At 36.0% G+C, this 17511-nt stretch overlaps 1 protein-coding gene and 1 pseudogene across 3 annotated transcripts; both read left to right on the plus strand.

The window, feature by feature from the left end:
- The first annotated feature begins 1698 nt into the window (after positions 1 to 1698).
- LOC111385802 (putative late blight resistance protein homolog R1B-17) lies at positions 1699 to 6441 on the plus strand. Of its 3 annotated transcripts, none has more exons than XM_023010216.1 (3): positions 1699 to 2256; positions 3416 to 5676; positions 6141 to 6441. In XM_023010216.1, the coding sequence occupies exons 1-2, from the start codon at positions 1819 to 1821 to the stop codon at positions 5633 to 5635; spliced, it is 2658 nt and encodes an 885-aa protein (XP_022865984.1). In that variant the 5' UTR covers positions 1699 to 1818; the 3' UTR covers positions 5636 to 5676; positions 6141 to 6441. The 3 variants fall into 3 exon arrangements, with proteins under 3 accessions (XP_022865984.1, XP_022865983.1, XP_022865982.1); XM_023010215.1 differs by having other exon boundaries at positions 1700 to 2256; positions 3401 to 5676; positions 6145 to 6441; XM_023010214.1 differs by having other exon boundaries at positions 1702 to 2256; positions 3401 to 5676.
- Positions 6442 to 7403: 962 nt separating this feature from the next.
- LOC111385803 lies at positions 7404 to 15406 on the plus strand (annotated as a pseudogene).
- Positions 15407 to 17511: the final 2105 nt, after the last annotated feature.

Here is a 17511-nt window from a genome sequence, read left to right on the forward strand (position 1 = left end):
AAGGAAGTCTTAAAACTTCCTGATGATATTTATCAAAATATTATTAATAGAAATCCTACTTGTGTTCAAACATTCAAAAATATTATTTTCAGAATATTTGATAACTGTTATTTCAATGGTTTTGCGACCTGTGAAAGTTATCACAAACTTCATTTTACCCTCAAAGGTACTTCAATCATTAACGTCGTTAATAAAGAAATCCGTCAAATGATTGAATGAGAATTTATTTCCTTAATATATATTGATTCAAAAACAAATATTTCACTTTTTAATAGCTCTTTTAAAAGAGTTATTAATCATCTCTTTGAATTCAAAGTTAAAACCTTCAAAATTGAATTCTCAACTATTCTTCCTGAATGGATTGTCAAAGAAAGCAAATTCAATGATACTTTTTTTACTGAAAAGTATTTTCCAGTCAAACAGATTGTTACTATTTGGAGTACATTGTCAAGTAATCTTCCAATGTCAGATTCAAATATCTTATCAAAAGTTTACTATCCTAAAGACAATGAAATCATATTCAAAAATCATGTAAGAGAAATTCTTACAAAAATTAGATCAAAATCCATTCTTGCTGCAAAGAAAAAGCTTGGTACAAATATTGACAATTCAATATTGTAGTTAATGTTTCATGATGAACATTATGCCATTTTTACTGATGAAGAAAAATGGACTCAAACTCAAGTTCCTTTGATTAGGAAAATATTTGATGATGAAATATCAATGTTTTCAGTCGGCAAGATTTTCAACATCTTCTCTTTCAGGTGTTGATTTTATTCCAAATATTCAAAAACCTCAATATTCTGAAAAAAAAAAGAAAAGAAAAGAAGAAGAATCAAATCAACCTGAATCTCCAACTTTTTCTAATATGTTTTCCTATTCAAAATGAAAGACTTAATCATCAAACAAATGTTATTTCTTCTAGAATTGACGGAAGAAAGGAATTTAAAACTGATCAAACTCATGATATTAAAAGTTATATATATATATATAGTTGAGCTAGGAAAGAATATTATGCTTTAGATCAATTTTAAGAGATTTTTTATTTTTAAAAAGCATTATCTATAACATAGAGTACCTTTAAATTTATAAACAAAATTTTGAGATGATCCAACAAATTCTATAAATTTAAATATGATTTGAATAATTTAAAAAATAAAATATTTAAATTTATAACTTATTAAATGAAGCTATTATAATATATATATATAAAGCAAGCAAGCGTGTTTGGCTTATATCTATAAAGCGTGTTTGGCCTTTAACAGGATTCCTCGTGTACAATCAGAATTTCACGCCATCCATCTCAATTTAGCATGGAGGAGACAAAGTTAAAGCCATAATTTTGTTGCTTGACAGAAAGATTTTTCAGACCGAGTCAATTTAAAATTTTAAAGTGTTCTACTGGTGCAATGGGGCCACTACCTTGTCACGGGTGTGAACGGAAACTATTTTACGATTTTCGATAATGGGCGGTGATTTAACAAAGAATAAAAAATAAAAATAAATAAATAAATATATATATAGAATGACTTGGTTACAAATATAAATGAAATTTCCATAATTTCCATGTTTGGCCGGTGAGCTACATTTTTTTCAAAAAAATACGTTCTTCAAACATTATTTTAACCACATATTTTTAAATAAAATAATATTACAACCACACATTTTTCAACAATATATTATTCAAAAATACATTTTCATTCCAATAATGTGGCTCAAACAAGGCTAAATCAAGATTCCCATCTTCACACCATGTAGCATAGAATAGCTACAATACAAGTAGGGTGATTCTGTTATCAGAAATCAATTGAAGAAGAGATGGCCGACGCTGCGGTGACATTTATACTAGATAACCTAAAGGAGTTGATTGCTTCCACCAATAGGCAGATTTCTGAAGTGAATGATAGAGTGAAACCTCTGAGCGATGATCTGGAACTCTTCAAATTCTTCCTCCAGGATGCCAACAAAAAGCCGATCGAGGATGCAGCCATGAAAGCATTGGTGGAACTAATAAGAAACGCAGTATACGAAGCAGAAAATATTGTGGATGAATATGTTATTGAGGCAGCTCAGTACAAATCCAGTAGTCTGTTTTCAAAAATAAAGCATCCATTGGATCGTCCCACGAAGCTTTTAAATCTGGCGCAAAAGATCGAGCCCATGAAGGCGATGGTGAAGAAAATATACGACAAGAAGAAGTTTGGCGATGGGGCCAGGCTCGATGGGGAAGGATCTAAACCTAGCAAAATAACTAAGGTATAATATATACTCAATTACTCTTCTGTGTATATACACTACTAGATTAGCTTTGTTGATGACTTGATTCCAAGTCAACCCAATCTTCAAACTGGTTTAGATTGCTTTATTGTTCATTTTAGTAACAGTTAAATTCGTAGTGGAACATCTTCCCATAGTTAATGGATTCTACTTCTCGCCCCCAGGGCACATCTCCAAGTGGTAAAAGGGGAGGGTGGAGAAATCCAGCTTTGCTTGAGGCTGCTGCGTCAAGGGTTCGAATCCTGAAATATGGATTTGACTCTTGAGTAAGTACAAGTGTACAAGCAGCCTTCCACCCTGTACCCTTGGAGGCATAACCTGCAATTTACCTCCCTCACGATGCTCCAGGACAGAGGTAGTGAGGGACCCTTAAGGTTGTAAACGATCTGGTCCAACCTGGATGACTTTTTATGCCCTTGTTTGAATCCCATTCTTTTGGAAAAATATATTTTTCAACAGTATTTTGACATCATTTTAACCACACATTCTTCAATAAAATAATATTACATGTAAATTCAAAATTTTTTATTATTTTTTAACCACACATTTCCCATCAATACACTATTCAAAAATTCATTCTTCCAAAAAAAATGGGGCTCAAACAAGGGATATTAATCGGTTCAGTAGAGTTCAAAAGAATATGTTATTATTCAAAAAATTAACCACATGTGAAGTTTAAACCGAATACAGTGTACCTGATGCTTGACTGGTGAAGTTTTAGATATTCGTATGTCTTTCATTATAATCTTAAAAATCAAGAGAAAACTTCAGACTTTTAATATTTCAATTTATACATCAAATTTTAAACTAGAGCCATGATTATTTTATATTTATTGTCATTCATATGGCTCATTATTTTTTAAATAATTTTTTTGTTTAACAATAACTCGATGATTTGACTGGTAATCCATTGACCTGATGCTTTTACCGGGTTGATTCTCATATTATCTATGTGACAGCTTAGAGTGCTGAAACTTTCCAATTAGTATACACATCGACATGTATTCTCATCTTGAATATTTTCTTGCTGTACATTTCGTTTTATTATAGGCTTGAGTTTCGAACATCTATTTATTTAGATATTGGCATATCATTTCTGATATGATCGTCATTACTATACTAGGCTCCCATCGTACAGGAAGAACTTGTGGTAGGTATTGAAGACGAGGCAGCAACAGTTATCAATCTTCTTACTAGAGAATCTGAAGAACTGGAAGTTGTATCGATAGTTGGTATGCCAGGTAGTGGTAAGACAACACTAGCTAAAATGGTATTTCGTGATCCTAAAATAGAATTCGAATTTTACAATCGAATATGGGTTTATGTTTCTCAAGATTATAATAGAAAGGAAGTTTTCCTTACTATTCTGGATCAAATCACCAAGGTCACTGATGAGATACGTAACATGACAGAAGATAATTTAGCTCAAAAACTTCTTAGATCTTTGGAGGAAGAGAAGTATTTAATTGTCGTGGATAATGTTCGGACTCCAAATGACTGGAATCATCTCCAAGTTGCTTTTCCTAAGAACAAGAAGAAAAGCAGAATACTATTGACTAGTCGTGACAGGAATGTAGGTAAGAATGCCGACTGTAAAGTAGAACGCCATGATTTGCGATTTCTCACTATTGATGAGAGTTGGACGTTACTTCAAAGAAAAGCACTTGGCTTGGAGGAATGCCCAAGGGATTTGGTCAAACATGGAATGAAAATAGCTGCTGAATGTGATGGACTACCACTGGCGATAGTGGTGATTGGAGGAATTCTACTAGAAAAAGGTACGGAAGGTTCTCATTGGGAAGATGTTTCCAAAAATGTGAAGGAATATAACGTTGAAATGGATCCAGGGAAGACCATGGACAATTTTATAGCATGGAGTTTTAATCACCTACCTTATCACTTGAGAGCGTGTTTTATATATTTTGGTATGCTTCCAGAAGACTATCGTATCTCGGTTAGGAAGCTAATTCGCTTGTGGGTTGCCGAAGGATTCATACAACGAAAAGGGGAGTTAACCTTGGAGAGTATTGCAGAGGACTATCTAGAAGATCTTGTGAACAGGAATTTAGTCATGGTTGAAAAATGGAGGTCAAATGGCAAGATTAAAACTTGCTATGTTCATGACATGATCCATGTGTTTTGCAAGAACAAAGCAGTTGAGGAAATTTTTTACCACGAAATCAAACGGTCTGATCAAATTACTGATTTGTCTTCCAACGATGCCTTCAAAATGTGCCGTGGTCTTTCTATCCCACCCCATTTTCTGAACATTAAATCTCCAAAACAGTTTGGTTCACATGTTCGGTCTATCTTGTGTTTCTCCAATGACGAAATTACCTTGACACTTGCAAACATTTCTTCCTTCCCCAAAACATTTAAATTGCTCAGGGTATTAGATGGTGAGCCCATACGTTTCAGCCGTTTTCCTTCTGACCTAACTCTACTGGTTAATTTGAGGTACCTTGTTCTCTCCATCCAATTCAAGATCCTTCCTAAACACATTACCAACCTTTGGAATATGCAAACTCTCATAGTCAAGACATCATCAAATACCCTTGAAATCAGAGGAGATATATTCAAAATGGTTCGACTGAGACATCTAGAAACAAATGCATCCACTTCTTTTTCGGACCCCGTTTCTAGAAAAAGAAATGATGAAGAAGGTTATTTGATAGACCTAAGAACACTTTCAACTATATCACCAGAAACTTGTTCAGAAGATGTATTGGACAGGGCTCCTAACCTAAGTAAGTTGGGTATTCGTGGTCAATTGTCTAAACTCTTCGAGGTCAAGGATGAATCTAGTTTGTTTGACAATGTGAAACAGTTGAATTCCCTTGAAAATTTGAAGCTATTCAATGATGTGGTTAATGTGCAAGGCTCCGAAGGCAAAATAGTTAGCCCTCCAGACAAATTTCCACCAAACCTAACGAAGCTAACACTCTATGGCACTCAGCTTGATTGGGAGTACATGTCTACACTGGGAAGGTTGGAAAACCTTGAGATACTCAAGTTGAAAGAAAATGCATTCGAGGGAAAGCTGTGGGAGGCAGAGGATGGAGGTTTTCCTTCTCTTAAACTCTTGCATATTGGAAGTACAGATTTGGTTACTTGGGTTGCTTCTGGTAGTCACTTCCCAAGTCTCGAGAGTCTTCATCTTAAGCACTGCACTTCCCTCAGTACAGTCCCACTGGGCCTCGCGGATATTGCAACCCTCCAGACTGTAGAGTTGTACTGCACCAACGAAATAGCAGCTACTTCTGCCAAGAAAATACAAAGCCAAAAGAAGGAAAATACGCTAACAAATAAAGGCAAGGGATTTAAACTTTCGATTTATCCTTCTGATCACGTTAAATGATGATCCCCATTTGTTCAATCTCTGAATTGCTACATTCCCAGGTACTAAATTTTCATCTTCTTTCTTTATATTTCAATTAGTCACATTGAAAATTGAGGAGAAAATATTTTGTTTGAAGATCTATCTATTGGTTTTATACATCTCAAATTGCAGCATCATAACCGCTTTCTGTTCCTCTTTTAATAGTGTGATGCAATAAAAGATTAGGGTCGCCATGTTTCTTGTTCTTCAAGCAATGATGTGAATCATAAATACCTGAAATATGATGACAAATTCTGATTGTACAAAAGATTATCGTCATTTATAACTCATTGTACTTTCGCAGATGACCAGTTAACTGGTAGGAAATAAATCTTTTGGATTGTTCAGATATACACTCGATGAAACAAAATACAGAAATATGGTCACAGACTTGACTTGTATTTGCACGCAGAAAATTTGATGAAAAAACAATTATATTTTTAGTTTTAACTTCATTTTATATAATTGACTACAATTTGTGCAGACAGATATTTATCGAACAACAATGCCAAGGATGATGAATAGATGATGAAGTGTAGAAGCATGGAGTGATGGCTTCTCTTCAGTCTTGTTGCACTTGCTTGAATAAAGGATACTATTGAGTGTTGAATTCTTCTTCTTCTTCTTTTTTTTTTTCCTGTGTGGTTTTCCTAATAAGAACATTAGATTTGAATTTTTGTTAACTATTATATCTTATTTCCATGGTTGTATGTAAGAACAATGGATTTGAAATTTATGTCAGCTTGTTGGCTGAATTTAGAAAATTTAGAAGTCAGGTTATTTTATTTTTACTCATAAGTAGCACTACTGATTCAAATTACAATTCACCTTAAACTATTTTTGGTGTTCCTAATAAGAACATTGGATTTGAATTTTTGTGAACTTTTATATCTTATTTCTATGGTTGTATGTAAGAACAATGGATTTGAAATTTATGTCAGCTTGTTGGCTGAATTTAGAAAATCAGGTTATTTTATTTTTACTCATAAGTAGCACTACTGATTCAAACTATAATTCACCTTAAACTATTTTTTTTTTCTAGTTTGGAAAATTGTTAATGATATGTGAAGTTAAAAATTAGATGATTTAGAAAAACGTGTTTCTCCAAAAATACAACTTAAATTGGGGACATTTTTTCAATTTGTCCTGTAGGCTTGGAAGGGAGGTCCTAAGTGGCAACCTACAATTGGGCTAAGCTATTGATACTTGGGAAATTTTGTCATCGCTAACATGTTTCATCATGGTACTACTTAAAAGTAATAGTCAGATTTGACCAAAAAAATATATATCCTATATATATAAAGAGCAAAGGACTTGGTGAGACACGTGTCACAAATATACATCGTTTTGTACTTTATTTATTTATTTATTACCTTTTTAGTTGATGAAAACAATGTGTTGGGCTATTACCTGTTGTACTCAGCGATATACCATTCCTCTAAGATTGTTCATCTTATTACCTTTCTTCTTTCTTCATCTCTTTCTCTTTCCAAATTCGAAAATCAAATCGAGTTGCCAGAGTGTTGTAGTGTTTTTTCTTCATCTTCCTTACCCTTCTTTTTTCTTCTCCGAAAATCAAATCAAGTTGCAAGCATAAATAAATTGTATAGGCTTCATCAATTGCTTTATGTAAGTTTCTTTTTTTTATTATTATTTTTTAATTGATTGAATTTTAAAGAATATAATTTAGCCTCGGACTCTATGCGGAGCATCTCTGCTTTGTGTGAAGACTCCGCACATTGCGGAGATGGTTTTCGCTATGTGCGGAGAGTGTGAAGTCTCCACGCAGAACGGAGATAGAATGAACATCTTCGTCACACGGAGTGAAGATGGTCCACACAGAGCAGAGACCACTTCGCACAGAGTAGAGATGGTCTTCGTGGAGATATTTTTTTTTTTTTTTTTTTGGGTAATACTTATATCTTTTTTGATCCCCATTTTTTCGAGAATGCATTTCTCCAATTCTTATTTTCAACTACATATTTTTTCATGAAATAATAATACACGTATTTCAAAAATATTTTCTTACTTATTAACCACACGTTCTCCAAAAAATCACTATTCCATAATATATTTTTCCCCATAAATGAAGAGCAAACTGGGGCTTATTTTCTTTCTTCTTCCATGTGAGGTGTTGATTATATTATTTGTTTCGTATACATGGGCTTAATTATGTCTGCGTAGGGCTATTAACAAGTCGAGTCGACTCGCGAGCTGAAACTCAAGGCTCAGACTCGCTTTGAGTCAAATCAAACGGACTTTTTTCGAGCACGGCCAAAAAGAAAGGCTCGGCCCTTAGTAAGTTGAGCCTGCTCGATTTTCTCTCTCTCTTTTTAATGGCATCGGCTGCCTTTGTTCGGTTTCTTTTTTCTTTTTTTTTTAATTAATGCTTGAGCTCGAGCCGACGAGCCACGCGGCTCGAACTCTACTCATAACCTTAAAATTAGGCTGGACCCGAGCTTTAAATTGAGCCTCGAGCTCAGCCTGCTTGGACATTTTTCAAGCCGAGTTCCGAGCCAACCATTCTTATGTCTGGATATGTAGTACTTTTTACGTAGGACGACTACCGCAGTAAACGACTACGAATAACATCACTCATTCAAGAAATCTTGAATTGGGATTTTGCAAATGAATATAGAATATATAGTGGCGCAGAAGCTCACAGGCATTCAAAAACTTCAACTCAGACGACTTCTTCTCATAGTGGTAGTGTTATATATTTATCTCCTTTCTTTATCTGTAAAATTAAATGCGTAGAAGAGTGCGCGGAGAGCTCCGCCACGACCAGAACTGAAGTTGTAAGAACAGAAACCCATTTTCTCACTCTCTTTCACTGGATCAGTAGAAAGAAGAGTGAACAAAGCGAAGAAAAATGGGGTCTTTCGCAAAGAAGGGATTGCAACAGTATTAATAATACCCTTAAGAACCAAGGTCTTAACTTTCTTTTAACTTCAGGTTTTTATTTTTATTTTGATTTTGTTGTTTACTTAGTTTTTCTCTTCTTCCATGTGATGTGTTGATTATGTTATTTATTTTGTTTACATGGGCTTGATGATGTCTGGGTATGCGCTACTTTTGATTATTCAAGAAATCTTGAATTGGGATTTTGCAGATGATAACTACGGGAACGACCAGAAGCTCACTGGCATTCAAAAACTTCAACTCAGACGACTTCTTCTCAAAGTGGTACTATTATACATTTTTCTCCTTTCTTTATATGTGTAAAATTAAATTGTGGACATTGTCATGGCCTCGCTCAATTTATTTTTAGGTAACAACACATAAATCCTCCATTTAAAAATCTCATTTCAAAATTAACAAATTTCTAAAAATCTTTCAAAAATCGGGTGATAATCAAATTTATTAAATATTAATTATAATATAGTATAATTAATTTACTTACCCACCCCACCTCACCTCCAACCCCACCCACCCATCGCGTTAAACCCTTCTATTTCTCTCTCCACCCCACCTCCGGCGACTTCTCCAGGGACGGCTCCAACAACAATTCCAGTGATTGCTCCGATGACAATTTCGACGACTGCTCTGGAGACGATTCGGCGACCTCCCGACGATGCTCCAACAACCGTTCGACGAATATTCCGGTGACCAATCACCGACTACCTTTTTTCTTCTTTTTTGGCAATGACCTGTTACTAGTTCCATTAGATCTATGATTAGTTCTATTGAATCTCTGATCTAATTAAGTGGGATGAATATGCATATGATCAATTTCAATATTAAGAAATAAAGTTTGAAATTTCATGTGTTATCTGTGACCATACCTGTATTATATGTGACTAATTCACTGACTTATGTTATCTGAGAATCATCGTGACTAACTTTGGCTTCGATGTGACTAATTATGACCAAATTTGTATTCATTGTAACTTTCTGTGACCAGATCAATCTCAAATTACAATCGGTCACAATCAATACAAAATTGGTCACAAATAGTCACAACCAGATTTCGAACAGAAAAATCAGCTCTCCAACCATCACAGTAGATCTGTTCGGAAAAATAATAACCACCACCACTACTAACATCTTTAACTCAAATTGATGACCATAAATACTACATTCACCTCAAATCCATAACAATCATCACTACCATAACTTCGATCAACCCTTCAAAAAACACCAACTAGCACCACTACACTTCTCTCGTGAAACTATGATGAGAGAAGTAGGTGGGGAAGAAGTCATAGATCTGATTTTTGGGTAAGAGAGTGCCGAACTAATTTTTGGGGAAAGAAATAGAGTGTGTGGGTTAAAAATTGATACAAGATCTGGGGTAAATTGATACGGGGTCTGTGACCAAGTTTTTATTTAATGTGACTGTGTGTGACTGGATCAATCTCGAGTCACAGCCGGTCACAATCAATACAAAATTGGTCATAAATAGTCACAACCAGAACTCGAACAGAAAAAATCAGATATCCAACCACCATAGCAGATCTGTTCAAAAAAATAATAACTACCACCACTACTAACATCTTTAACTCAAATCCACAACAACAATCATCACTACTATAACTTCTACTAACACCTTCAAAAAACACCAACCAATTGAATCAAAATTAGAAGAACAGGCGCACTCGGTCGAATCAAAATTTTAGTTCGATTGATAGAAACTCATGGCTGCAATAGTGGCGGAATGGGGGTGATGAAGTCATGGGAGCAGATTTGTCGTGATGCATCCCATCAATGACGCGTGACTTTGAAATTTCTGAGATTTATAATTTATGAATTTTCCATTTTTATCAATCCCTGGAAGATGCTAGGAAGAAGAGAGAGAAAAAGTTTAATTTGAGTGAGTGCGTGGGTGGTTTTGGCTGGGGGAAGATATAAAACATTTTTTATTATTAACTATGTATTAATTAATTTAATAATTTCTAGTTACCACCTGATTTGTGAAATGAAAATTAATTCCTTTTATTTCTGAAGACTATTGTTTAAAAGTAGGTTTCAAGGTAATTTTCTCTTATTTTTATTTATCTACTTGGGCTTGTATGGTGGGTTAGCCCAAGCCCTTTTTGGTTGTTATTTTGCTCTATATAGGGTTGTTGGAAGACAATGAAGAAGGAGGGGAGCATTGAATTGAAAGGTCGTCTTTTCCCTTCCTCTACCATTCTTCTTCCCGTTTCTCTGCTGCTGTGTTCTTCTTGGCGTCTCTCTTTATCTGGTATTCTTCTCTCCTCCTCCTACTTCTCTATTTCTCCTGCTTTCTTCTATTTTTCTCGGTTCTCCTTCTTCTCTTCATCCTTCTATAAATCTGTCTTCCAAGTCTCTGTCTTTTCTTCCTCTGCAGGTCTATCTATTTCTCTTTTGTATTTTATTTTTACTTGTAAGCCCTGCATTGTAATGGAAACATCAATTAACGGAATGAATTGTTGATTTTGGTTGGACATAAACTGGTTCTAGTTTGTAATTTCAGTTTATATTCCTTCAATTTGAGTAATTACAATCTGTACTCTGCATCTTGATTTTATAATTGCTGGTTATTGATTAAATTTGGTTGGAAATTAATTGGTTTTGGTTGAAGTTGAACTCCAACCATAACAGACATATATGTTGGCATATAGCTTAGCAAATTCTGCTGTTTTTGAGGGTTGGATCTATGATTTCTACTGTAAATGTTCCCCAATTAAATATGTTCTACAATTCTTGATTTCATCTGGCTTTTGCAAATGGTCTATCCTGAAAATGACACTAACTATTTCCCCTTTGTGTTGTTGTTTTATAGATAATTAATTTTTCTGTCTTGATATAGATTGAAAGCTATTAAATAATTAATGCAAAGACTGGACAGTAAAGTAGATTTGTAACTTCTTTTTATTCTTTAATAAAGTTCAGTATTTTCTTCTTCCTTCCTTTCCTTCTTTCACTTTACATAATAGCATTGATATCTCTAAGAATGTTTACCTACCCTGTAAACGAGAATTGTACTGAGTTTCATCTTTGTTTTGTAATCATAAGTATACATTTATGCTGTGTCAGCACACAATTGATAAAAACGCTGACACTGAGTCTTCATTGTGATTTTCTTCATTCATGCACTATTGCATTTTTGAAGCTGCTATTGCATAAACCCCTACGAACTATGCCAATAATTGGGATCATTTGCTACACCTGTCCACTATGTTCTTTGTCGTCCTTCTATGTATTGAACTATCCCATCTAAAAGTTTAAGCCTTTGGAGAGGGAAAACCATTTAAATTTATCTTCAGCACGCTCTGCATTTGCCGCCAAGATTCATTCATTAAAGGTCTTACACATGAACAAGTTTCATAAATGAGTGACAGCAAAACTTGAATAATAAGACCTTTATCTTTTCTGATACCATAAACAATTATTGATTAAAAAATTGTGTTTAATACTATGAAATTGGGTTTTAACATACTTGTTATTTCTAATTTTTACCTAAATGCAGATTTTTGGCGCTGCCTATCTGGGATTGCTTGGGCATTTTTTTCACGTTTTGCTGGACAAAGTTTTAAAAGGGAGGAAGGATACAAAAACTGTTGCCAAGAAGGTATTCCTCACACCCCTGTTCTCTGATACTTTCTGTCATCGCTTGCAGCTTTAATATTTCGTATTTTAACATCTTCCTTGTCAACAGAAATTCCTGTATCTGACCACGGGTAAAAAAATTAGAAAGAGAAAAGACTGGGATAATCAGATACTTTAAATGCCAAATTAAATTCTTTCAGGTGTTGGTGGAGCAACTGACGTGGTCGCCTTGGAACAATCTCTTTTTCATGATTTACTATGAGTTTGTTGTTGAGGGTGAGTTTGTCTCACACCTTTCCAGCTTATAAATTATTTTTGCTAATCATGCACAATAATGAAAATTGAACAAATTAGGTTCTTTTCTGGACAATAGTAGTCATAGTTTCTACTTCCTTGGAAAACCTTCTTGTTAGAGAATCAAATTTAAATGGCTTAAAATAGGTTTCTGTATCATTATTAATACCATATTCCTGATTTTATGTTCTGGGGCGACGTCAATATCTTATTTCTGGTTTTGTCTTCAGTAACTGTCGATGAAGCTTTGTCATAATTGGTTTGCTCTCTAATTCTCCTTGAATTTTGTTTGGAACGGGCATATGGATTTCTTGACTTTACTGTTTTCAGTTCAATCTTAGCCTAAAGAAAATGATTAGACAAAAGGATTTTGCTTACTTGGATATTACAATATGCACAGGAAGACCCTGGACCACGTGAAATCCAAAATTAAGAAGGAATACCCGCTGTGCAGTATACGTCATGGACTACGTGATATAATTTTATTTTTACTTTTCGTGTTCCAAAATTGTCACCTATTATTGAGTAAGAAGGGCAAAATGTGATGTGACTTTGTATTAAATTGGACGAATATTATGCAGTTCTGGCCAGTTGTTGGATGGGTAAATCGCCAATATTTACCACTTCAGTTGCGAGTTATAGTCCAAATTGTTGTTGCATGTTTCTGGTATGTTGTTTTCTCCCTCCCAAAATTTCTTGTGTTACATTCTAGAGACTACAGTTATCCTCGATTTCACTTCTATTACTATTACAGTAACTTTGGATTTGTAATATCTGTTTTTATTTCGTTCTTTCACTCATCTTCCAGGGGAATATTTTTGAATCTGCGAGCAAGGTCTATGCCACTAACGAAAGTTTAATGAAGCTCATGAGACGAGGAATGTGCTACAAGAACGTTTATGTAGTATATGAACACTTGACAAGAGTGGCATTCTTTTTCGTTATTTTGTTGCCCCTCTTTTCATTCGTATTTATCTTGAACGGTTTGGACGTAGAATCTGAAATTCTGTAATATTGCCTCACTGTAAGCCCTTTGTTATGCCAAACTATTGCTTGTCCAAGTTGTGGTAGTAACTTTTATCTGTTGTCTGATCAGGGATGTTGACTTCGAAATTATATTAGTGGATGATGGGAGCCCTGATGGAACTCAGGACGTTGTCAAACAATTGCAGCAATTATATGGGGAAAATCACATTGTAAGATTCAGCAAATTGAACATGTCTTCATTGTTGAGTGTGATGATCAGCAATTTTAGCTCTTAGCTTTATATTTTTCGTAAATTCTCTTTTACTGCAGCTGTTGAGACCCTGAATCAAGAAGCTCGACTTAGGTGTGTTTTTTGGCTTTCTTTATTTTGAATGATAACCATGAAGTGGTCCTAATTAATTTCATTTCAGGGACTGTTTATATGCATGGTCTAAAGCATACCTCGAGCAATTTTGTTGTCATAATGGATGCATATTTATCACAGCATATAAGTTTTATCATCAAATGGAAATGGAAAGGAGATATTATCTTTTATGTTATCTAAAATTGTGAAGTTGCATTTTTCTATGCTGTGATCAATGTTTTTCTCATGCAAATGATTTTAGTTCAAGTGCAACAAGCAGTTTGATTTGTCATGTACTTCTAAAATGAAAAATGAAAAGGATAAGTGAATTTACATTGCTTCTTTAGTTTTTGCTCATTCTTCAGTGTTTGCTTTTCTTTTAATTAATCTAATTAGATGTTTGTTTCTTTTTCATGTTCATCTGCAGCCAAAATACCTGCAGAGGTTCATCAAGTAAGAATAAAAACTCTCTGAGCTTCATATTTTAAATATGCTTGCTAGCTGAAATTTTTTTGAGTTTCAGAAACAGATGGAGACAGGTGCGAGCATGGTCACTTGAACTCGTTATGTTAAAGGTGGTGGTTTGCATGGATGGAATCTTATGTGTAAATTGACGAGAAGAGGGGTAAATGTCCTTGTGCAGACTTTTCTTTGGCCGGGTGTATCAGACTAAACAGGATCAATCTGGTACAATCAAAATTTATTTTATTATTATTTTTCAGGAACAATTAATTAATGGTATGTACTTCACCTACAAGCTTTTGATTATTATTGTTGGGTTTGAAGTCTTTACCAGAAATCTGTGCTTGAAGATGTCATAAGTTCTTTTCGGAGAAAAGGCTATGTTTTCCAGATAGAGATGATTGTTCAGGCCTCACAAAGAAAAGGTAGTTGTGATATGTAATCTGCAATTTTTGATAAGGTTCTCCATATGAATGCTATATTTTCGTCTTATCAACATGAGGTAGCTACTTCATCAGTGGAGTTGTGAAAACTGTTGGTAATTTTGTGAGAATGACTGGGCTTCAAACTACTACTTGGAAATATACGGTGCAACTGCAAAGATGGGATTAAAAGACTTGCTGTTAAAAAATAGTCAATGAGACCATGCTCAAGCTTGGAGAAAGCTGTTTGAAGCTCGCAATTTATGATTTTAAAGTGTATTACTAGATTTAATATTCGATCAGTTTGAAGTGAAACCTTTAATTATTGTTAATTAAAATTGCTTCGTTGTATGTGAATTCTTTTGGTACTAATGCTCCAATTAAAAATGTGATAGGCCACCAATTAACATGATATATGCAAGGCATGATTAGGTGAAACAGGGCAGGGACAATAAGGGAAACAAACCAGTGTAGCAAGAGGGAAAACACGTGAGCTTGCAACCAACTGCATGTGCAGACCGTTAAGAGGGAAATTCCAGAAGAATACCAACTACTATAAAAGGCAGGAAAGAAGCAACAAGAAGTGCAGGAAGAATCTAGCATACCTGAGGAGAGAATGAGCCTCTCGAATAGCTCATATTTCTTGTATTTTTTATTTCTTTAGTTTCAATCCAGTGTAATCGTTCATTTGAATCAAATTTTCATAGTACAGCTCTTCATTTAAGCCTCGATTTAACCTTCTTAAAGTACTTTTTATCATTCTTGTATCAGAGCACCTTCCTGGAAATGATGTTAGTCGACCGCGTTGGAAGCATTGAAGGATAGATGGATGAACTACAGCAGGGGTTGCAAACGGGTCTCAATTCCTTGCGATCGGATCTGCAAGGGCAAATGTCAACCATGATGGAAAAATTTAATTGGATGATAAGCAAGTGGGAGGAGCGGGAGAGAGGGCGGAAAGGGAAGTTGGACGAAGGGGTTCGACGTCTGATATAACCCCCAGTTCAGGGGTTACGTCGGAATTGACGAAGGTCAGTCAAGGTATGAAGGGTATTAGCTGTATGAACAAAGGGTGGAGATCGGATCAACGAAATAAGAAGCTGGAGTTACCTCTGTTCGATGGTGGTGGCCCGGATGGTTGGATTTTTAGAGCAGAGCGTTACTTCTCCATTAATCAGATGGTGGAGGAGGAAAAATTGGAAGCCACGACGATGTGCTTGGAAGGAGAGGCACTAGCATGGTTCCAGTGGGAAAAGAAGAGGCGAAAATTGCAGAGTTGGAAGGACCTGAAATTGTTGATATTGGAGAGGTTTCGACCTTCTCATGAAGGGACACTTGAGGAGAAATTCCTAGCACTTCGGCAAGAGGGGTCCGTGCGAGAATACTGGCGACACTTTGAGACATTGGCGGTACCTCTTGACGTAGTATCTGAAGCGATTTTGGAAGGAAACTTCATTAATGGGATGCGACTTGAAATACGGGTTAAGGTGTAGTTATTAAGGCCCACAGGCTTGGGCCAAATGATGGAGGTGGCCCAACGCATAGAAGAAAAAAATCAGGCTCTTAAATTGGCCCAGGGAGGGATTAGCCCAAATAGAGGTAAATCCAATGTAAGCCTGCATCCCCCATTTATGAGGCCCTCATCGTATTCTCTTCCCAGATCACCTCCGTCTATGAGTGCTAAGGGGGTGTCCGCTGAGAAAGCTGCTCGACCCTCGTTTTCCTCCTTCAAGAGGATAAGTGAGGCCGAGCTACAACTTAAGAAAGAGAAGGGTCTATGTTTTCGTTGTGACGAGAAATACACGGCTGGGCATAGATGCAAAAATAAGGAGCTGGAAGTATTGATAATCTAAGACGAAGAAGGACCAGAAAACGTAGAAGAGTTGACTATGGGGATGGACGTCGGGAGCAAGGAGTTAGCAGAATTGGGAGAACTGGTTGAGCTGTCCATGAACTTGGTGGTGGGGTTGACTCCACCTCGGACCATGAAGTTAAAAGGGGAAATTATGGGGCAATTGGTAGTGCTAATCGATTGCGGGGCTACCCATAATTTTATTTCAACAGAGTTGGTGCAAAGGATTGGGCTTCCCAGAATAGCCACTACCGGCTATGGAGTAGTCATGGGGATGGGCCTCGTTGTTCAAGGAGTGGGTTATTGAAGATTTCCTGCCTCTTGAATTGGGCAGTTCGGATGTAATCCTTGGGGTGAAATGGTTGGCTACATTGGGTGGAACACAGATAGACTGGAAGGAGCTCACAATGAAATTCAGGTTGGGAGGCACATTGTTACCCTGCATGGTGATCCCAGCCTAAGCAAAACATTGGTTTCTATGAAATAGATGATTAAGGCATTTATAGAGAGTGGGGAGGGAGTGTTGTTGGAGCTGGGAAGCATCACGGCTGAGGAGTTACAAATGAGTACACCAGTAGAACTTGAGGGGGTGCTAGCCGACTTCCTTGGGGTATTTGAAGACCCCCAGGGCCTCCCACCGAACCATAGCCGGGACCATGCTATAGTATTGCAACTAGGGGTAGCACTAGTAAACGTAAGGCCCTATCGCTACCCATATGTGAAGAAAAATGAGATAGAAAGATTGGTTCGGGAGATGTTAGTAGCAGGTATTATCAAGCCAAGCAAGAGCCCCTTCTCCAGCCCGGTATTATTGGTCAAGAAAAAAGATGGGAGCTAGCGTTTTTATGGGACTACCGGGCATTAAATCAGGTAACAATGCTGGACAAGTTTCCTAATCCAGTTATTGAGGAACTCCTTGATGAATTGCACGGAGCAGCAGTCTTTTCCAAACTAGATCTTAAGGTCGGATATAATCAAATTC

Source organism: Olea europaea, unplaced genomic scaffold, assembly GCF_002742605.1.
Source record: "Olea europaea var. sylvestris unplaced genomic scaffold, O_europaea_v1 scaffold3291, whole genome shotgun sequence".
NCBI lineage: Eukaryota > Viridiplantae > Streptophyta > Magnoliopsida > Lamiales > Oleaceae > Olea > Olea europaea.